This window comes from Saccopteryx bilineata, chromosome 2 (genome assembly GCF_036850765.1).
Source record: "Saccopteryx bilineata isolate mSacBil1 chromosome 2, mSacBil1_pri_phased_curated, whole genome shotgun sequence".
NCBI classification, from domain to species: Eukaryota; Metazoa; Chordata; class Mammalia; order Chiroptera; family Emballonuridae; genus Saccopteryx; species Saccopteryx bilineata.
Genome location: NC_089491.1, coordinates 233,390,985 through 233,413,861, shown reverse-complemented (window position 1 = coordinate 233,413,861; position 22,877 = coordinate 233,390,985). Strand labels below are relative to the sequence as shown.

Sequence of the window (22,877 nt, the reverse complement as noted above, 5' to 3'; positions counted from 1 at the left end):
AGGCCAAGGAGCCATCCCCAGCGCCCGGGCCATCTTTGCTCCAATGGAGCCTTGGCTGCGGGAGGGGAAGAGAGAGACAGAGAGGAAGGAGGGGGTGGGGGTGGAGAAGCAAATGGGCGCTTCTCCTATGTGCCCTGGCCGGGAATCGAACCCGGGTCCCCCGCACGCCAGGCCAATGCTCTACCGCTGAGCCAACCGGCCAGGGCCTGATTTTTTTTTTAATTAAACAAGAACATCAGAAAAGCAAAAGACAAGTCAAAGAAAGTTGTTCGGTTATTCAAATGAGATGCAAAACGAACTTTTATTTCATTGGTGAAATGCACTATACAAAAGGCTGAAAGTACTGGAGTATCTGTACATTCCCTGATCCTCTAATTTTTGTGAGCAGTGTATGTTAAAACCTAAGGCTCTCTGTACAACAAGTGTTCTCAAATGCACTAAACGTACCTCTCTTACATACCTCAATAGTTGTAAGTGTGTACAGCACAGCTTCCCAGAGAGCAGGGCACACAACGGGGTCACTGTCATCAATGCTTAGTAGAACCGATGAGCTCACTCTTGATGCTTCATCTATCATCAACTGTGGGCTACGCTGGCACAAAGCAGAAACTAACTCAAAATAAGCTGAGCGGATCTAAAAGGAAAAACAGAAGCTGAATAAATTAAAGCAAAGTAAAATTATAATAAGCTTTTACCTATGGTAAGGGCAGATAGGTCAGTCATGCTAACCCTCTCATTAAAAAAAACTAAAAGAGCTACAAAAAAATCTTTTAAAAAATGACTGAAAAGACATTAGGAATTACCACACCAAAAGTAAAAGCAGAAAGAACTCAACTTTCCATTCTCTGGCTGAAGAAAACACAAATCCTCTCTAGTGCTAAAACCCTGCAGGTAGCCCTTGGGTTATTCCTACAAGCATACTAGCAGCACAAAGTTACATGGAGTTTGGAGTAATAGCTATTCAGGTGACAATCTAGCACTGCTTTAGAAAATTAAGTACGGGCCCTGGCCGGTTGGCTCAGTAGTAGAGCATCGGCCTGGCGTGCGGAAGTCCCGGGTTCGACTCCCGGCCAGGGCACACAGGAGAAGCGCCCATCTGCTTCTCCACCTCTCCCCCTCTCCTTCCTCTCTGTCTCTCTCTTCCCCTCCCACAGCCGAGGCTCCACTGGAGCAAAAGATGGCCCGGGCGCTGGGGATGGCTCTTTGGCCTCTGCCCCAGGCGCTAGAGTGGCTCTGGTCGCAATAGAGCGACGCCCCGGATGGGCAGAGCATCGCCCCCTGGTGGGCGTGCCGGGTGGATCCCGGTTGGGCGCATGCGGGAGTCTGTCTGACTGCCTCCCCGTTTCCAGCTTAAGAAAAATACAAAAAAAAAAGAAAGAAAATTAAGTACGCATACATTTATCCTTGACTCAGCAACTGAGAAGTTTTCAGAAAAATAAACTCTCACAGATCTGAGGATACATAAATTAAGATGTTGATTGTGGGGGTGAGGTACTGGACGAGTCAGGGTATCTATCACTGGAGGACGGGCAGGTAAGAGGAACAGAGGCATACTTCTGAATACTGCACAACACTCAGAAGCCGTGGATCACATACACATAGAATAGATGGGTTCAAAGTATTTTAGTGCTTTTGAAAAAGTATTAAGTATAAAGCTATAAATGGAATGAAACACAACATAATACCACTTCTGTGAATTTAAAACACATGCAAGAAGGCTGTGATGTGCCTAACAGAGAATTTGTGTTTGAGAAGCTCCGTTCTGGCATGACTTCGACTGCTATTGTCCACGAGTTCCATGTTAATGAATAAATAATATATATTAAATAAGGTGTCTTTAAATAAAAAAAAACAAGGTTAAGTATTAACCAAGTGACAGAAATATTGTGACAAGAGGTCCCAAGAACCTAATCCTCTATTTCACCCCTCTGAGAGCAATGCTTAAGTATTCACTAATTTCGTGTTCATGGGGACAGGAACTCTACGGAACATAAGGATCACAAATAACGAGAATCAACTATACATACAGAAGGATATACATTAAGCTCATTTAGAATAGTCAGCTGGTGGAGGTGGAGGATGGAGACAGAAACAGGAGGGAAAAAATAAATGCCGTACATTAAATGAGAATAGCCTTGTACACACCAACAATTTTAAGGTGCGAGGAATGGAGGAGTATAATAATTCAACTCTGGATCTAAAGCCCACAGTTAAATAAAAAAGTAAAAATATAGTAACATTCTGGTAAGAGAGGCAATTCAGTCCCACCACAAAGATGTATTTGTAGAGTTTTAAACAAAAGAATAATGATGAAGCATAAACTAACAAATTGGGGGGGGGGGCATCAGAGAAATGTCCTAAAATAAAAAGATTAAGATACCTGAGGTATACTGTGTTTTCCATACTTCCAAAATTTATTCTGTGATAGAAGAGACTTAAATTTTTCCTCCAGAGACTCAAGCTCATTATCAGGTAAGAGGCAAAGCAATTTCTTTAATGCCAACAAGGAACAAGTTACCACCCGATAGAATTTAGCTTCTCTCTCTTGCTCTGGAACAGTTCTTATTGAGAAAAGAAAAATAATACATATAAGGATTGAGTGTAAGCCAAACTACATATTTAGAACTTCTATTTTAAATGTCTTATCATGAAATATCTACCTTTATTCCTACACTCTGTTCTTCCTGTGCCAAACGGCCCCCAAACACAAACATTCACAGATTTTAATCACATAGTCAGCACATAATACCAGGTGAAAGTCATGGCCTGAGGTAAGTGTGCTAGGCCACTGCTCTCAGCAGCAGTTAACTGGATGGGCCCAGGGAATGGACCGATGCATCTAAGATTATATCCCCTATGGACGCTGAACAGTTTGATGAGGACATAATAAAAATAATGGAGACATTTGAGAATCAGAGCTCTTCAACTATTTTTAACCACCTTAAAATACTTCCTGCGCCTGACCTGTGGTGGCGCAGTGGATAAAGCGTCAACCTGGAAATACTGGGGTTGCCGGTTCGAAACCCTGGGCTTGCCTGGTCAAGGCACATATGGGAGTTGATGCTTCCTGCTCCTCCCTCCCCTTCTCTATAATAAATAAATAAAATCTTAAATAAAAAAAAAAACTTTAAAATATTTCCTGCTATGACTGTCAAGAAGTGGCAAAAATCTAAAAGCACTTCTTTGCAAAAGAACCAAGTCTGTGGTTCCCAGATAATTCAACTTAAACAGGACGACTGACAACAAGCACCTGGCACATAGCACGATGTTAAATATTCTCATCTCTGCATTTAGCATCCCTTCTAAATATGTCACATTAAAATGATCACCTTATGATCCATGAGTGAAACAGATCCTCATCATGAGTTACATAGATACAACTTACTGTGGGTCACTGAGTGAATCAGGAGTTTCTTTTATTAGATGATCCTGCAGCACCTGCAGAAAAGAAAATCCCGAGCCTTGAGATTTTATTGAGTCACCAAAAGTGATCAGATAGAGCAATCCTCATCTTACCTAAAAATTTTTACTCCTTTTCCATAAACAAGAGCTAAATTAATTAGCAAAACTAAAAGGTTTGAACTTTGCCTACTTTTCTTTCCCTACCATCCCCAGAGGGTGCTACAGGGGTTCTAAGGGTAGGGAACTTCTCCAAACATCTGAAGGTTCCATCAAGATGCCTCGCCCCTAAACACTCCTGACCTCCAGCTTCTCCCCTCTTCTTGGTCACAGTGGTGAACTGGATGGACCACCTGATTAGTAAATCAGGGAGAGAAATCGGGCTCTGCTTTCCTTTCCCCTCCTTTTCAGCACCCCCTGCTCATAGAGAAGAACACAAGTTGTGCTCTGCCCTGTTACACAGGAATGTCTAGATTCCATCTGAAAGACTGGGTCAGGCCTGACCAGGTGGTGGCGCAGTGGATAGAGCATTGGACTGGGATATGGAGGACCCAGGTTCGAAACCCCGAGGTCACTGACTTGAGCACGGGCTCATCTGGTTTGAGCAAGGTTCACCAGCTTGAGCCCAAGGTCGCTGGCTTGAGCAAGGGAAGGTCACTTGGTCTGCTGTATACCCCCAGTCAAGGCACATATGAGAAAGCAATCAATGAACAACTAAGGTGCTGCAACAAAGAATTGATGCTTCTCATCTCTTCTTTCCTGTCTGTCTGTCCCTATCTGTCTGTCACCAAAAAAAAAAAAAAAAAAAAAAGATTGGATCACTGTGCCTACTTCTGGGATAAAATACTAGCAAGAACACTGTTCCAGCATTATCAGCAATAACAAAACCTAACATTTACTGAGCTTTCCCACATGCCAGATAATGCTTTGAGCACATTTCACGCATTACCTAAATCCTTACAACAACTCAATGAAGGACAAGGTAATTCCCACTTTAACAGATGAGGAAATGGAGGTACAGAAACTTGTCCAAGGTCACACACCTAACTAATGGAACAGGGGCCTGGAATTCAAAGGTATCACCGAGAGCCCATGTTATTATAGACAGAACAATATACAGTCCATAGACAATGTGACTGAAAACCTCAATGGAGAACTAGAATGCATATTATACTGTCTATAAGTTTGGTATTTTGATCTTCATTTTCCTAACTCCTCTCTAATAAGTTGGTTTTGTATTTGGGAAAGTTCAAACCCAGCATCTGTAATAAACTGCAACACAGAACTAAAGGGGAAATAATATAGAGGAAATAACCCACATGTTCAGTGATCAGTTATCCATCATTACAAAGCCAGTAACAAACAAACAAACATAAACTGTGAACAGCCAAATCAGTTGTCACAAAATCCATTTTCTACAACTCTTAGTGTCCAAACTCATGACACTTCACTTTAACAGTTACCACTTGATATTTGAATATACCTGCAGTAGGATTAGAAAAAATCCCTGTGAAAAGATCATTAAAGACATAAATTCCTCTCCCTAAAAAGACAAGCTTGACACACCTGAGAAATGAAGAACAGAAGAACCAAGAACCTAAATGGGGAGGAGACCACATACGTGTGCATGAGTGGGAGAGGTACAGGGGGAAGGGCCCAGATCATGAACAGTCCTGGAGTCCAAGAGTGTAAAGGATAACGGGAAACCAGAAGGAGGTGAACTGAAAAGAAAAAGGGAGAGACGAACAGACACAGGGCCTATGGAAACAGTGCAGCTCTACACAAAGGAATGAATGCAACAACACATTTAAATATTTTTCAATTCCTTCCTCACTCACAGTACATCCATTTCTATTTCTTCATGTAAGATTAAGTTTGGTCATCTGGTTTTTTTTGTCCATATCTCAGAAACAGCAAAAAGGAGGAAAGAAGTAAGGAAAACAGTGCTAGATGCAGATAAACTGAAAGTCACAAAAGTTATGGCTGATACCAGTCTGGTAAAAGTGTTGGCTGAAAGTTAAAGAAACTTTCATATGTCTTAATGGAAGTATAGATTTGTATGGCCTTCCATTGGAAGAGTAATTTACCAGTATTTATGAAAATTTTAAATGCTCAAACCAGGTGGTGGCACAATGGATAGAGCATCAGTCTGGGATGATGAGCACCCAGGTTCGAAACTCCAGGGTTGCCAGCTTGAGCACAGAATCATAGACATGATTCCATGGTCACCAGCTTGAGCAAGAGGTCACTGGCTCAGCTGGAGCCCCCTGGTCAAGGAACATATGAGAAAGCCATCAATGAACAACTAATGTGCCACAACTATGAGTTGATGCTTCTCATCTCATTCCTCTCCCTTCCTGTCTCTCTCACCAAAAAAAAAAAAAAAAAAAGGAAATCTTTTTGTTCTTTGACCCAACAAATGGTAACTAAAAGTGGTGGTAATTATCATTACCACAAGGTATAAAGAGATGTATTCAAGAATGTTCACGCCTGACCAGGCAGTGGCACAGTGGATGGAGCGTCCGACTGGGATGCAGAGGACCCAGGTTTGAGACCCCAAGGTCGCCAGCTTGAGCGCGGGCTCATCTGGTTTGAGCAAAAGCCCACCAGCTTGAACCCAGGGTCGCTGGCTCCAGCAAGGGGTTACTCAGTCTGCTGAAGGCCCGCAGTCAAGGCATGTATGGGAGAGCAATCAATGAACAACTAAGGTGTTGCAACGCGCAATGAAAAACTGGTGATTGATGCTTCTCATCTCTCTCCGTTCCTGTCTGTGTGTCCCTGTCTATCCCTCTCTCAGACTCACTCTCTGTCTTTGTAAAAAATAAATTAAAAAAAAAAAAAAGAATGTTCACTATGACTCGCCTATGGTGGTACAATGAATGAAGTGTTAACCTGGAGCTCTGAGGTCACTGGTTTGAAACCCTGGGCTTGCTTGGCCAAGGCACATACAGGAGTTGATGCTTCCTGCTCCTCCCTACCGTCTCTCTCCCTTCTAAAATGAAAATCTTAAAAAAAAGAATGTTCACTAAAGCAATGTTTGTTACAATATACTGCTCACAAAAATTAGGGGATGTTTAAAAATGAGTATGAAGTGATAAAATATCCTTATTTTTGTGAGCAGTGTAATAATAAAAAAATCAGGGTAAAACTATAAATGTATTTTTAAAAAGTTAACTAAACTGCTGTATATCTATATAAAGGAATACCAGAGCTCCAGCAAAAAGAGTGAAGTAGCTCTGTAAACATGTATTAATATGAAATGAGGTAAAATAAGTTTAGATTGAATTTTTAGATGTATTTTTAAAACTATATTTTATAAACCATATATCTAAATTTTTAAGTAATAGGATAAATTAAAAATGGAAAATTTAAATAATTTAAAAAGATCCAACCCAACATGTTAATTATATTTAAAATGCAACATGAACAATTTTAAAGAGCCAATCTTTCACTGGAAATATTTTACACACTTTCTCATAATACCAGGTGACAGAGCTGTCATCGCGATATGCCTACTATCCCTTAAAGCAGGCGTCCCCAAACTACAGCCCGCGGGCGGCAATGTGGCCCCCTGAGGCCATTTATCCAGCTCCCACCGCACTTCCAGAAGGGGCAACTCTCTCATTGGTGGTCAGTGAGAGGAGCACTGTATGTGGCGGCTCTCAAAACGGTCTGAGGGACAGTGAACTGACCCCCTGTGTAAAAAGTTTGGGGACCCTGCTTAAAGATTTAAGGCTTAAAGATTTAAGAAAAAAACAGGAAATAGTTTCAAGAACTTACACTTGTAATCTCTTCCTTACAAAATGCTATGGCTTCAGGCTGCTTGCTGGGAGGGAAAGCCGCTTCGAAGGCATCTTTTGCGGCAGATGCGGCTGGTGAGTATGTGTCACACTGAGCCATGAGCCAATAGCCCATTAAACTTTTTAAATAAGGAGCCAGGTGTTTCTTAACTTTGAGGATAAGTTTTTCAAAGGCTTGCTGTGTGGCTTCTCGAACCCGACGGTCATGGTCCTAGTGGAAGTATAATATGGTTTAAAATAGCTTTAGCCCATTAAAACAAATACAGATATTTCTGGATATGCTACAATGACTTATTAATAAGAATTCAACTATGTACAGAGCTAAACTAAAACCAGTAACTATGTGAAGTAATTGATCAATTTTTCCTTTTCCCCTTCTCCCAATGAAATAAGAACTGTATGAAAGATAGTCAAGGCCAGGCCTTAAACAATTAAATGATTCTCATTTTTCTGTAGCAAATATATAAAGAAAGTGCTAAAATTTATTGTGACTGGAGAGCATCTGGGAAATTCTGACCTAATTTTTGAAAACACAGGCTCCCTGTACACTTCATACAACCCAGAATGATCCAATCTCATAATAATACTGACATAACATTTCACATCGTCACCAAACATGTCATAGAGATCAGACAGTTCCCATAACTTCAACCCAAAAATACACAACAGAAATAAGCTAGTACAGTCTTAATACTCACAAGTGAAATTTTGCAAAAAATTCTTGGCCAGTATGGAAGAACCCCTTTTACAATCTCTGTGTCTCTCTCCGTACACATGGTTCCAAATTCTTGCATAGCCTAAAAGTAAATGATTAACACTGTTAAGGACCAACAGCCATAACATTGGTTAACGCTTATATTTATTCGGTTCTAGAAGCTTCGTCTATTTTAGGTAATGGGAGAATACACTGCTTCTGTTTGTGCCACATGGGAATAATGTGAAGAGTTCCTTTACAGGCTTCTATGGTAGAAAATTTTTTATTGTTTTTTTTAAAATAAAATACATACAAACAAAAAAATCCCACTTAAAATTACAGGGTCCAATTAGATTGTCTAACCAACGGGAAGAAACTATACAGCCAGAAATCCAAAGTGGTTCAAAAAAGTACTGAGCAACACACTAACCTACCATCTAGAAGGGAAGTACAATATGCTTCATGTGCAGAAGCCTCCACATCAGAAAAAAGTACAGCTGTATGAGAAATGATTACCGATGATTCATTTTTCTTTACATAAAATATGCCAATGATATTTTAATGAAAGGATTATCTTAATTATTTTTTATGAAAACAATAAAACTTGCTTTTAATTTTGTCGTGACATCCTTCTTAGAAAGTTTCCGCAGCACCATTCGGAAATCAGAATCCACAAGACTGTCTATTTCTTCAGCTCCTTGAACAGCAGGAACATAGCCTAGGTCACTCTGAAATGTTCCAAATCCAATAAATCCAGGCACGGTTCCCTGTTCCTTGGCAAGAAGTTCTGCAGCTCGGCCACTGTTTGAAGGCTGGTAAGAAAGGAGAGAAATATGTGTCAGAGTCCAAGAAGAGTTCAAAATTTAACTGAGTTCTTTAGAATAATTTCTTGATAATTGCCACAGTAGCCTGTTCCCCAAAGATGAATGTTTCTGTTACCAAGAAGTTAACAATAATGATCCTATGAGCTATTTTCTGATTTCCTAACAATCAAAAAATGTTTTTTTAAACTGGGTACAATCCACAAGTGGCTCAGGATATTGAGTTAATGGGTCATTTTAAAGACATAAAATACTGGGTCATTTAAAGACAGCATTTTAAAGACATAAAATAAAGTATTTAAAATCAGAGAATGCATCACGTATGGTAAGCCTAAGCACTGTTTCATAAAATGTTTATTTCCAACTTCTATATAAATAGTATGTAGCCTGACTTGTGCAGTGGAGGAAGCATTGACCTGGGACGCTGAGGTCCCAGGTTCAAAACCCCAAGGTCTCCGGCTTGAGTGTGTGGACTCATCCAGCTTGAGTGCATGCTCACCAACTTGAGCGTGGGGCTGCCAGCTTGAGCATGGAATCATCAGCATGATCCCATGGTCACTGACTTGAGCCCAAATATCACTGGCTTGAAGCCCAAGGCCACTAGCTTGAGCAAGGGATCACTGGCTCTGTGATGGAGCCCCCTGGCACATATGAGAAGCAATAAATGAGCAGCTAAAGTGATGCAACTAAGAATTAATGCTTAATTAATTTTTTAAAAGTATATACATGTGTACTATGTAATGATGTAAAAAATCATAAATGGCCCTGGCCGGTTGGCTCAGCGGTAGAGCGTCGGCCTAGCGTGCGGAGGACCCGGGTTCGATTCCCGGCCAGGGCACACAGGAGAAGCGCCCATTTGCTTCTCCATCCCTCCGCCGTGCTTTCCTCTCTGTCTCTCTCTTCCCCTCCCGCAGCCAAGGCTCCATCGGAGCAAAGATGGCCCGGGCACTGGGGATGGCTCTGTGGCCTCTGCCTCAGGCGCTAGAGTGGCTCTGGTCGCAACATGGCGACACCCAGGATGGGCAGAGCATCGCCCCCTGGTGGGCAGAGCATCGCTCCTGGTGGGCGTGCAGGGTGGATCCCGGTTGGGCGCATGCGGGAGTCTGTCTGACTGTCTCCCCCTGTTTCCAGCTTCAGAAAAATGGAAAAGAAAAAAAAAAAATAAATAAATAAATAATAAAAAATCAAAAATGGATTACACATCTTTTCATTCTTCCATTCATACAACAAATATTTATTAAGCAACCTCCATGAAACAAGTCTAACGATAGCTGTTTCCAGACAGGGAGTTAAGGACAGAATACTCCATACCACATACTCAAAACCTAACCTAATCTCTTTGGGCTAAAGTGGTTACAAATTACATTATTATTATAAATATAAAAATCAGGCCTGACCTGTGGTGGTGCAGTAGATAAAGCGTTGACCTGGAAATGCTGAGGTCGCCGGTTTGAAACCCTGGGCTTGCCTGGTCAAGGCACATATGGGAGTTGATGCTTCTAGCTCCCCCCCCCTTCTCTCTCTCTGTTTCTTCTCTCTCTCTCTCTCTCTCTCTCTCCCCCCCCTCTCCTCTCTAAAATGAAAAAAAAAAAAAAAAAAAGAAATGCAAGCTATTTTGAACCATAATCAGTGGTCTGTTGATGAATACTCAATGCAGTAGTCTCCTAGTACTAAAAGTTAAGAGATTAGTTGTAAGAGAAAGAAAATATTTGAACTGTGGAAAGAAATGAATATGTTACCTAACAGGAAAATGCCTCAGTTCAATGTCCAGGATGGCATTACAAACCATCTGTTTTTAAAATTTTTTATTTTACTTTTCTATTTTTTTTTTTCATTTTTATTTATTCATTTTTAGAGAGAAGAGAGAGAGGGAGAGAGACAGAGAGAGAGAGACAGAGAGAGGGAGAGAGACAGAGAGAGAGAGAAGGGGGGAGGAGGAGCTGGAAGCATCAACTCCCATATATGCCTTGACCAGGCAAACCCAGGGTTTCGAACTGGCAACCTAAGCATTTCCAGGTCGACGCTTTATCCACTGCACCACCACAGGTCAGGCACTTTTCTATTTTTTTTAATGTTTATTTTATTGATTTTTTTTTTTTTTACAAGAGAGAGGAAGAGAAGGAGAGGGAGAGAAAGACAGAGACAGAAACACAGATCTGTTCCTATATGTGCCCTGACTGGGGATTGAACTGGCAACCTCTGCGCTTCAGAACAATGCTTTAACCAACCAAACTATCTGGCCAGGGCTTTAGTCTTACTTTAAAAAAAAATTTTTTTTAATTTATTGATTTTAGAGAGAGGAAAGAGAGAATGAGAGAGAAATGGGGGTAGGGGGCAAGAAGCATCAACTCCTAGTAGTTGCTTCTCGTATGTGCCTTGACCAAGCAAGTCCAGAGTTTTGTTTTGTTTTTTTTTTTCATTTTTCTGAAGCTGGAAACAGGGAGGCAGTCAGACAGACTCCCGCATGTGTCCGACCGGGATCCACCCGGCATGCCCACCAGGGGGCGATGTTCCGCCCCTCTGGGGCGTAGCTCTGTCACAGCCAGAGCCACTCTAGCGCCCGAGGCAGAGGCCACAGAGCCATCCCCAGCACCCGGGCCATCCATGCTCCAATGGAGCCTCGGCTGAGAGAGACAGAGAGGAAGGAGGGGGGGGGGTGGAGAAGCAGATGGGCGCTTCTCCTGTGTGCCTTGGCCGGGAATCGAACCCGGGACTCCTGCACACCAGGCCGACACTCTACCGCTGAGCAAACCGGCCAGGGCCAATCCCAGGGTTTTGAACCAGCAACCTCAGCATTCCAGGTAGATGCTTGATCCACAGCACTACCACAGGCCAGACACAAATTATTTTCTAAATGTACAGATTGTATCTTTTATTCAATGTTGACTTTGAGTTTAAAATATACGATAGTTACTGTTTCTTATTACTTACTCTACTGTATTTTAGCTGTTTATACCCACAGTTAAAAAATCAAGAACCTTTATTCTATTTCTGGAAGTTAATTATCTTCTACTATACCTAATCCATTCTTTTGTGCCTGTCTTCCAGAGGTATTTGAGGTGACAGGCTTGTGTCTACCAAAATAATGCCAAACTCAGGGCAGATCTTTCAACACCTGGCCTTGACTGTTTCCAGTCTGTTCTGCTGCAACTCTTTTCTTCCCTTGTCCCAAATGAATTGCCACAATTTGTTCCAGTCCCAAATTGAATTCAAGGATCCCTGCATATGTTATGCCCTTTCATAACTCAGTCTTCGCACAATCTTTGCTCTCCACCTGAAAACCTCGCCTTCCTTTTCATTGTCTGACAAACTCCTACTCATCCTTCAAACACACTCATGTTTTCAATATTTGCCTACCTCAAGTTAATCCCAATTCTTTTCTGTTCTCCCACTTTCTACTTATACCTTCATCGTAACTCTCTAATATAGTTATTTGTATGTATACTCACCTGTCCCTATCATCAAGAACAGGGAACATTTGTTTATCACCTTTGGATATGTAGCATTCAGGATACAGTCTTCTTCTGAATCAATAACTGCCACTCAAAATCCCAACTCTGCAACTTCCTAGTTACATGAGCTTAGAAAAATTAATTTCTTGAAGCCTCAGTATTATTACCTATCCATCCATCCAACCATCTATGTGTCCATCCATCCATTACTTATTTACTTATAGAAAGGGCCCTTGGAGCTCAGGAGAAAGGTAAAGGAATGCACCTGGGGGGAGAAGGCCAGGAAAGGTGTAGGCCTGCTCCTGAGAGGGAGAACACACTACTATCATTAAAATGAGATAACTGGGCCCTGGCTGGTTGGTTCAGTGGATAGAGCATTGGCCCTGTATGCAGACATCCAGGGTTCGATTCCCAATAAGGGCACACAAGAGAAGTGACCATCTGTTTTCTTTTCTCCTCCATCTCCCCCTTCTCTCTCTTTTCCCCTCTTGCAGCCAGGCACTGAAGATAGCTCAGTTGGTCCAAGTGCTGGCCTTAGTTGCTGAAGATAGCTCAGTTGATTTAAGCATCTGCCAGTTATGGGGACTGCCAGGTGGGCTCTGGTTGGGGCACATGCAGGAGTCTATCTCACTACTTCCCCTCCTCTTAATTTAAAAAAAAATTAGGAAACTGTAGCTAAATTGTTATTTGGGCTGTTGTAAAAATTAAACACAACTTTTTAAACCACCATAGTAATAACTGATCCCAGCAATTACCAATAAAGAATGCTAAAACCATTAGATGAATGTCTGTAGAAGAGAAGAGAATATTCCCAGTCTCAAACTCTCACTTAAAAGGTTACTTTAATAACCAATGGGAAAAGCTATCTTCACCAAGTGGTTAAACAAATACCGCCAACAATGGGATAGGTATCATATGTCCCTGCTATGACTTCCTGAGAAAAATATTGCTTCACCTATGAAATGATCCTGTCAAAAACTGTTTAACCTGAATCTAACCATAGGAACAATGAGATATCTAAATTAAGCAAAATAATTATCCTAGACCTTTCCAACCTGTGCCATAAAACAACCCGGAGGAGGGGGGCTGGGAAACTGTCAATATCTAAGTAACTAAAGGGAATAAGTGATCCCTGGCTGGATCTTAAATGTTTTTTGAAATGTATTTAAAAGCAAAGTAATAGAGGGCATTATTGAGATGACTACAGAAATATGAACACAATGCTGTATTTCAGCTATTATACTAAAGATATCACTATTAGGGTTATGTAGAAGAATAGCGTTATTTTTACAATACTAAGTACTTAGAAGTTGTAATTCCCATATGGTTCAACAAAAACATATACTTAGAGAAAGCAAATGTGATCAAATATGAACAACTGGTGAATCTAGATAAAGAACATGTGGGTTGTCGCTATAATATTCTTGCACATTACTAATATTTCACCCTTGTATTCCGAATATTTCAAAAACAAAACATTGAGGACATTGTTTAAATAAGGTACAAGCTCCGTGAGGGGCCTGTGTGGGGGCAGCAGGGACGGAGGAGGCGGCGCCAAGAGCGAGTGCTTCGGCCTGGACCCCCGGACTCTAGGAGCGCGGAGACCCAGCCACGGACCCGTCTCCCGCAGGCTCCGTCTGACCGCTTCCCACCACCTCCGTGCACGCCCGCCGGCTGAACACTGAAGCATCTACTAATAAACAGTGAGCGTGAGGGCATAACGGCGTGGAGCGCCTCTCCTCCACAGCTCCGCCACCTGCTTAGCCACCGCCCGCGGCAGGGACGAACACGGAGGTCACACTCCACACGCACACACGCCGCCCACAGCCACGAGAAACGCGCTGGCCCGTCGGCCCAGCCACCCTGCGCTCACCCTCAGGTTCCCCTTGGTCCGCTGCTTGTTCTTCCCGCCCATGGTTGCAGTGACTGCCTCACTCTCAGCCTGCAGCCCCGGAGTTGACACGGCCGGGCCACAACTTCCGGCCCTGATACCGGAAGTAGTTACACCAACACCGCCCCGGCCCTCCACTTCCTCCACCCACCCCCACCCCCCCGCCTTCTTGTGTCCCGACTTGCGTTCCTGCCTTCCGGCCCGGCCTAAACTACCTGCCGGCCTCACGTCACAATTAAAGTCACGCATCTATGACTGACGTCAATCATGCCCAATAGCATGGGACCGTAGCGCCAAATCCCTCCTTTTTCGGTCTTGGGAGGCGAGACTGGTTCCGGCCTCAGGGATATAAGCTTGGGAAGTGCGGAAGGTAGGCGTTTTCGCACAAGGGTCGCGATAGAACCGTGTACCAGCGGCTGTGGGGACATGGGGAAGTGTTAGACCTTTCAGAATGCAGTCGTCAGCATCATTTGGGCGTTTGTTAGAAGCACAGGTTGTCAGGCCCACTCGCGACTTTCAAATCAGTCTGCATTTTAAACGAGATTCCCAGACCTTGTTAAAATTAGAGAAGTTTTCTAGGCAATATTTGCTCTAAATTCTCCCTTTCTCTCTCTCTCTCTCTCTCTCTCTCTCTCTCTCTCTCGCCCCCTCTCCCTCCCTCCCTTCCTCTCTCACTAAAGTCAATAAATAAAAGTTAAAAAAATTAAAAATTAAATGGGCCTGACCTGTGGTGGCGCAGTGGGATAAAGCGTCAACCTGGAACACTGAGGTCGCCAATTCCAAACCTTGGTCTTGCCTGGTCAAGGCACATATGGGAGTTGATGCTTCCTGCTCCTCCCCCTTCTCTCTCTCTCTGTCTCTCTCTAAAAAATCAATCAATAAAAAAAATTAAATGGAACAAAAAATCAATGCTTCTCTCTCTCTCTTTCTCAAGTCATTCAATAAAAATTTCTTTAGAAAAGAAAAAAAATAAAAAAATAAAATAAATAAATTCTCCCTTTTTCATATAACTGTAACGCGCATTTTTTTTTTTTTTTTTTTAAGCGAGAGAGACAGGGACATAGAGAAAGAGAGGGGTAGATAGGGACAGATAGGCAGTAAGGGAGAGAGATAAACATCAACTCTTCTTTGTGGCACTTTAGTTGTTCACTGATTGCTTTCTGATATGTGCCTTGACTGGGGTGGGGTGGTAGGGGGCGCTCCAGCAGAGTTAGTGACCCCTTGCTCAAGCAAGTGACCTTGGGCTCAAGCCAGCGCCCCTGGGGTCCTGTCTATGATCCCACGCTTATGCCAGGGACCCTGCACTCAAGCTGGTGAGCCCAAGCTCCAGCCAGTGATCTCAGGGACTCCAATCTGGGTCCTCTGCGTTCCAGTCCGAAGCTCTATTCACTGCGCCACCACGTGGTCAGGCCATAACCTGAATTTTTAGAAAAGAGGATAATGTGGTGTCTATTAAATGAAATGTCCAAATCGTAGTTAGTGATTTTGCTTCTGAAAATCACTAGAGAAACAAGCCCACACTCACCCTTTTGTACTCAACGGCATGTTACTGAGCTCTGCCAACTCCTGTATTTGCCTGGCTGCACGGCAGGCACTGGGAGACTGCAAGACCAGGACGGAGCAGGGACAGTGTTCCTCAGTCAGCATTGCCTAGCAGCTGCAACCAGATTAGGCAGCAGTGGGTTTCAGTCTCCCGCCCTTTAATCAATCTGACCTGGCTTGAGAGAGGAGAAACCAGAAGAATGTAGAAATGGGGGGCCGGCAATGGCTGGGGTCTTACACTCCAGCCAGTGACCTCAGTGTTTAGAACTGAGGGAGCAAGGGCAGACTGAGATAAGTTTGAAAAATAACAAAACTCAGCTGGTCTTTGCTTGTTATCAGTTCCTTAAAATAAACTAGCAGCTCCAGAAAGAATAATAAGTCAAGGACAGACCCTCCGGCCTCCACTATCCCTCCCCTCCCGATACACAGAAATCTCTCGTGTAGGTCTACAGACAAAGAACTCATAGAAATCAGACATTTCTCATGTGAAAGCTAAAGCTGTAAAGGATATAAGATTTAAGAAATCTAACTTTGAGAAGCTCGTGTCTTCAGTGCTACTTGCCCCACAGGCTGTTGCATCCACCGGGTACGAGAACAAATGTCGGAGACTTTCAGGGGTTTAGATCTTGCTTTATTGGCCAAGTTTAACCTGCACAGGGGCGAACTCTCAAGGCGTCCGGAGATACCGTACCCACAAGGGGCTGCAAACGAGAGTCGCGCCTGGCGCTTACAACTAGGTCCTTATATATCCTAAGTGAGCAAGCATTTACAGAAGCAGATGTGGCAGTTCGCTATTCGCTAGGAGGGTCGCGCACAACGTAGCAACAGGGGAAGGGTTTAGCTCAGTGGCGAATTTCAAACATAAACTTCTGATAAGGGTCTCTAACCAATGGAATGCAGGATGTTTGCCCAGCTTTGTGCTGATCTCTTTGTTCTTGGCCTCACAGGAACCCTATCAGCACTTCCCTGTTCCTGCTCCTCCAAGAGTTAGACTCTGGCAGCCACAGCACACCTCCCCAAACCTAACATTCCCCCATCTCTTTTGGGCATAAATCAAACCCTTGATTCTTCATCAGTGGGAAGAATGGTATAAGGTTGGGACAGAACCATTAACTTCACTACTTCTATTCTTTCTTTAAAATAACTGAGTAGCTTGTTGAACAAAATGGGCCTTAAGGACAAGAGGCATAGGAAACCAATACATGGACCTAGTAAAGGGAGAAGGTAAGGCAAAACACCACTGAGGCTACTCCATAAGGGGCTTTCAAAAAACTCTCTTCTTCTTTTTACTAGATCTTCTTGTAGCCTTTTGATTTTGTCTCGGACTATACCAGATTTGTTGGCATAGAAGCAGCAATGTTCCTGTAGAGCCAAACAGATGCCTCCCTGCTCTGCTGTAAGTAAGTCTAGACCCCTCCTATTCTACAGGACTACTTCTGCAAGCGAATCTTATTGATCTTGAATATCTTGAATTGTACTAGATATGGCTTGAATGTCATCTATTAGCTGGTTAGAAAGCTTGGCATAGGAATGAACAGCAACCCCTAGTCCGGCAGTACCAGTAGCTACGGCCCCAGTAATACCTAGGCCTACCAACAGTGGGATGAGTGTAACAGCTCTCTTAGAGCATCCTGCGATATAGTCCAAAGTGGGGACGGGAACAGGCTCTTCCCCGGGTATAATGTCTATGTCTGGTAGTAGAGTGGCTAGCACACAGACCTCGGTCCAATTGGCAGGCAAATAGGAGAAAGCTAGGTTACCTCCACATAGCAATACCTGCCCCCTGTTAGGGCAGAAGGGGGAGCTGAAATTAATGAATTTGCTACAATTAGCAATATTCGCAAACCCAACGTCTATATCAAAACTTATTTTGTGGGTGACTTGAGATGCAAGAGGTATTAAGGAAGACCATGGGCTGAACTCTAAAAGGAATGCTAGCACTGCAATTTGGGTGTGGGGTAAGCAAAGACTTATTGAATGCTGCTGGTAAAGCAATTGGCATGGGGGTGCCTAGGGTCATACAGAGCCAGCAATCAGTAGCTAGGGCAGGATTTGTGGCATTTAGTACTCGATGGGTAGCTAGGAGTAATATATCAGAGGATTGAGTGTCTAAGTCGACACCTCGTGCCTTTGGCAAAGCCAAAGGATGATAACTAATTTTGGGGTACATAAGGTTGATGATTTGTTCAATTCTTTCTTGTACTATAGATTCCCTGATAGTATCTTGGGGTCCTCCACCATCCGAAATATGTAGAGGGGGTACCTTGGACCAACATACGGGCTTTCCGCCCCCCCCCCCCCCTGCATGAGGCCTGCATTGGGCCATGTGATCCTATTTCCGGGCTCACGCCAGCTCGGGTTCTCTGAAGGATGGAAGTGAAATAGGTATTATTACCACTAGTGCATTCCTGAAAACTTTCATAACAAGAAGAGTGCATTTGATCCTGGAAGTTAGTGCACTCAGCAGGACAGGATCCTGGCTTGCCTAAAACAGTGGGAATTATGCGAGGTTTGTCACAGCAGACCCACTTTTGTGTGAGACCTCCCCCTATACTTTTCTCTGAGGCGAGGTATGCTGTTTTATTAGAACAATCAACCTGTCTTGAGTACTGCTTTGGTAGAATGGAAGAGGTTCCTCCTCTGCACTCACAAGGGGGGCCACACAGCTTCTGGAGTAGCTTTTCAGCGGTTAATGTCGGCCCCAATCCACCCTCTATAAATTTCAATAAATACAGTAGTCCTCCTAGGATGATGAATTTCCTTTTGGGATTCATCAGTCCCCCCATTATCTGGATGCAGCTGTGAACCGCAATCTTAAGGGGTCCTTGGGATCTGCGCGGACCCTCCATTTCCTCGGGTCTGAGTGCTGGGCTCCCGTTACCTCATCAAGTTGAGCTGGTTTCACGTGGGAGAGATGGATCCAGTAAGGCTTTTCTGCTATTTTAATGGCCGTGGGTGTACTCAGAGCACCTGGAACAGTCCATTCCAATGCAGCTCAAGGTTGCCCTGTCTGTGGTTAAGAATCCACACGCACTGTCTAGGCTCCGGTGGTTCTGGTAACTGGGAGCTGTGTTCCTGGTCCGGTTGGGCTGATCTCTGGAGGGCTCGCACCTTGCTTCTGATGTTTTGCAGGGCCTGCAAGGACTTGAGGAAATTATGATTAGAAACCTTTAGTTCCTCTCTGGTTAATCGGGGTACAAGGGGCACAGGTTGCCCAAATAAGATTTCAAAAGGGGTCCATTTATTGAGATAGGGGGTACATCTGGTTTTAAAAAGGGCAAAAGGGAGGAGCTCAACCCAGTTTTCGCCAGTCTCCTCCTTTAGCTTGATTATAGTTTCTTTCAGAGTCCTGTTCATTCTTTCTACCTGTCCTGAACTTTGGGGCCTATAAATGCAATGCAATTTCCAATTAATACCTAACTTAGTGGCTAGTTCTTGAGATATTCTAGAGATAAATGCAGGTCCATTGTCTGATCCTAGGGCTAGAGGAATGCCATATCTAGGTATGATTTCCGTTAATAAGACTTTGCAAACTGTGGAAGCAGCCTCTCCTCGCGTGGGGAATGCTTCTACCCATCCTGAGAAGGTGTCTACTAATACTAATAGATACTTATAACCTGACTTACCAGGGGTCATCTCTGTGAAATCTACTTCCCATAACTCTCCAGGATCTTTCCCCCGATACCTCACAAAGGGTGGCAACTTCTTATTCTGGGCATTTACCCTGGCACAGATGCTGCATCTAGAGACAATGGAGTGGACAATATCCCTGATGTTGGGCCCGAAATAATATTTCTTGACAAGTTGTTCTAGCTTATTCTGTCCTAGGTGAGTGCTAGTATGAATATCCTTTACTATTTCCCTTACTGTTATTCCCTGGGGTAAATAGAGCCGGGAGTCAGGAAGTTCTATCCATCCCTGCTGATTTTTCTTCCCCTTTAACTGTATCCCTTCCTGCTCTTCTTCTGGGGAGTATCTAGGATCCAGAGGTAGCATTGGCTTAGGCAGCAATGGCAGAAGGCTTTCTTGTGGCTTAGTGGCTGCCTCTCTTGCAGCTGAGTTTTCTAGGTTGTTACCTCTTATAATAGGAGAATCCCCCTTCTGGTGTCCTTTGCAATGGATAATGGCAACTTTGGTAGGTAGCCAAATGGCGTCAAGGAGGGCAAGAATTTCACTGCGGTTCTTAATGTCCTTCCCCCCTGCTGTCAGGAGGCCTCTCTCCTTATATATGGCTCCGTGAACATAGGCGGTGGCAAATGCATAGCGGCTGTCAGGATAGATATTGGCAACTTTTCCCTCTGCCATCTGTAAGGCCCTGGTTAGTCCTATTAGCTCTGCCCTCTGTGCAGATGTCCCTGCGGGCAGCACTTTCTGCCATAGGACCTCATCTCCCGTAGTCACGGCTGCCCCTGCATACCGTTGTCCATCCTTGACAAAACTACTCCCATCAGTAAAGAGAGTCAGGTCTGCCTTTTCGTAGGCCTGATTCCTTAAATCCGGGCGGGAGCCAGTCACCATGTCAAGGATTTGCTTGCAACTGTGATTCACTGTGGACTCCGGTATTGGCAACAGGGTCGCTGGGTTCAGGGCGGTTGTTTTGAGGAACTGAACAGACGGAGGGTTCAACAACTGAGCCTGATATTGTGTCAGCCTTGCATTGGATAGCCACCTGTCAGCAGGTGCTCGTAGCACTTGCTCTATGTAATGTTCCCCAATCACTTGGATGTCCTGTCCCAAAGTCAATTTACTAGCCTCCTTGACTAGCATTGAGGTGGCAGCAAGTGCCCTCAGACATGTTGGCCATCCCGAGGCTACAGGGTCAAGTTTCTTGGACAGATAGGTGACAGGCCTCTTCCACAGCCCGAGCTCCTGACTTAGTACCCCTAGAGCTATTCCTCCCTTTTCAGCTATAAATAGCTGAAAGGGTTTGGCCATATCCAGTAGGGCCAAAGCCAGGGCAGTCACTAGGGCCTCCTTGAGCACTTGGAATGCTTGCTTTTCTTTATCTGTCCATATGAATTGTTCTTCCTTTCCCCTGGTTAGTTCGTGTAGGGGTCTAGTTAGTTCTGCAAAGCCTAATATCCACAGTCGTCAGTATCCTACTACACCCAGGAATTCTCACACCTGCCTCTTGCTGGTAGGCTCAGGGATCTGCAAGACCGTCTGGATTCGCTGGCTTGACAATGTCCTTTGCCCTCCCTGTAAGTTATACCCCAAATAACTTACAGTTTGCGTCACAATCTGGGCCTTCTTGGCGGAGACTCGATACCCCATTCACCTGAGATCTTGTAGCAGGTCCGAGGTAGCTTCCTCACATTCTCCTTCGTCCTTGGCAGCTATGAGGATGTCGTCCACATACTGGAGCAGTACGATTGATGGATGGGAGGAGCGGAAAGCCTGCAGATCTTTACTGAGGGCCTCATTAAAAATGGTGGGAGAATTCTTAAACCCTTGTGGTAGTCTGGTCCAAGTGAACTGCCCCACCAGTCCATTTTCTGGGTCATTCCATTCAAAGGCAAAGATCTCTTGGCTCTGAGGCACCAGAGGAATACAAAAGAAGGCATCCTTCAAATCCAGGACCAAATAATAGGTATGGGTTGGAGGCAATGAGCTCAGTAAGGTATACAGGTTGGGCACCGTGGGATGGATAGTCTCTACCCATGCATTCACCTCCTGCAGATCCTGCACCAGGCGGTAGTCATGGATCCCCGGCTTTTGGATGGGGAGTAACGGGGTGTTCCAGGCTGATTGGCATTCTCGGAGTATGCCTGCTTTAGGTAGGTGCTGCAAGTGCCATGCAATGCCCTGTTTGGCTTGGGCCGGGACCGGGTATTGTCTGACCCTAACAGGGCTGGCAGTGCTCAACAGCTGTACTAGGACAGGCGGTTGGTGGGTTGCCAAACCTGGTGGGTTGGTTTCTGCCCAAACTTCAGGTACCCGAGTACACAGGGCATCCGGAACCCCTGCTCCTTCCTCCTTACCTCCTTGGATTGTGGCAAGTAAGTATTCTTCAGACAGTGGGGTAGTTATCTCCAAGCTGACCTTCACCTCCTTGTCCTTCGTAGGGCTTTCCTCCCGTCAGAAGGTAATGGTGGCCTGAAGTTTCTGCAATAAGTCCCTGCCAAGTAGTAAGTAAGGGCAGTCTGGGATGACTAGGAAGGAGTGAGTAATGGTGCCTTGGCCTAAGTTAGTAATTCTTGTGGTAGCCCATGGGTAGGCTTCTGCTTTGCCCGTTGCCCCTACTTATTTTGGTGGTTGCCTTCTGAATTTGCCCTTGTGGTTGCTTTAGGACTGAGAAGGTGGCTCCCACGTCGACTAGGAAGTCTATTGGCTTTCCTTCGACTGTCAAGGTGACCATGGGCTCCTGGGAGCCGACAGGAATGGAGCCCTGGCCCCATCAGTCTAAGGTTTGGAGCAAGATCTCTGGGGCGTGCTTTGGCCTTTGGCTGTCGGCCTTCAACTTTGGGCACTCCCTTTTCCAAGGTCCTTTCTCCTTGCAATAGGCGCATTGATCCTTGTCTATTCGCTGTCCCTGGTCCTTTCGCTGTCCCCCTTTTCCTTTGGGGGGGGGGTTTCTGGGCAGCAGTTAGGATTTCGGCTACCTCCTTTGCTCTGCCAATTTCTGGATCATCCCTATTGATACCTTTTGGGCTATTTCTAAAAGCTTACTCCTATTCTCTCCCTCGAATCCCTCAATTTTCTGAAGCTTTTTCCTAATATCTGGAGCAGCCTGAGTCACAAAGGCTATATTTACTAGTCTCCTGTTCTTTTCTGCCTCAGGATCTAGAGGGGTATATACTCTATAAGCCTCCATGAGTCTTTCTAGGAAGGCTGCTGGGGATTCCTCTCTTCCCTGGATGACTTCACTTACCTTGCCAAAGTTGGTTGGCTTTCTAGCTGCTGCCTTGAGTCCCCTCAACAGAGCCCGGCGATATTGGAGGAGCGCATCCCTTCCCTCAGTGGTATTTGGGTCCCAGGTAGGAGGTTGAGACGGGAGAATATCTTCTATTTCCCTTCTTCCCTCCCGAGTTTCCCTCTCTTCTCCCAATACCGCTTTTGCAGCTTCTCTCATTATTCCGTCCCTTTCTTCAGAAGTGAAGAGGGTTTGTAAAATTTGCTGACAATCATCCCATGTAGGCTAATGGGTCCTAAAAATGGTCTCAAGGAGAGATATCAATCTCTGAGGTTTCTCAGAAAATGGGGGATTCTGATGCTTCCAATTGTATAAATCACCAGTAGAAAAAGGTACATAGATGAGGCGAGGAGGTGCCCGTGGGC

The 22,877-nt window shown here is 44.4% G+C and overlaps 1 protein-coding gene across 2 annotated transcripts in view; it reads right to left on the bottom strand.

The window, feature by feature from the left end:
- The window catches only part of LTN1 (listerin E3 ubiquitin protein ligase 1), a 57,272-nt gene extending 43,128 nt beyond the window's left edge, over positions 1-14,144 (bottom strand). For both annotated transcript variants that reach the window (XM_066259585.1, XM_066259584.1), the window contains exons 1-7: positions 14,040-14,144; positions 8,502-8,705; positions 7,898-7,996; positions 7,180-7,410; positions 3,386-3,438; positions 2,381-2,561; positions 461-634 (exon numbers count right to left, since the gene is read on the bottom strand). In XM_066259585.1, the coding sequence (XP_066115682.1) occupies positions 461-634; positions 2,381-2,561; positions 3,386-3,438; positions 7,180-7,410; positions 7,898-7,996; positions 8,502-8,705; positions 14,040-14,081 (984 nt within the window). In that variant the 5' untranslated portion in view covers positions 14,082-14,144. The remainder of the gene's footprint in view (positions 1-460; positions 635-2,380; positions 2,562-3,385; positions 3,439-7,179; positions 7,411-7,897; positions 7,997-8,501; positions 8,706-14,039) is intronic.
- Positions 14,145-22,877: the final 8,733 nt, after the last annotated feature.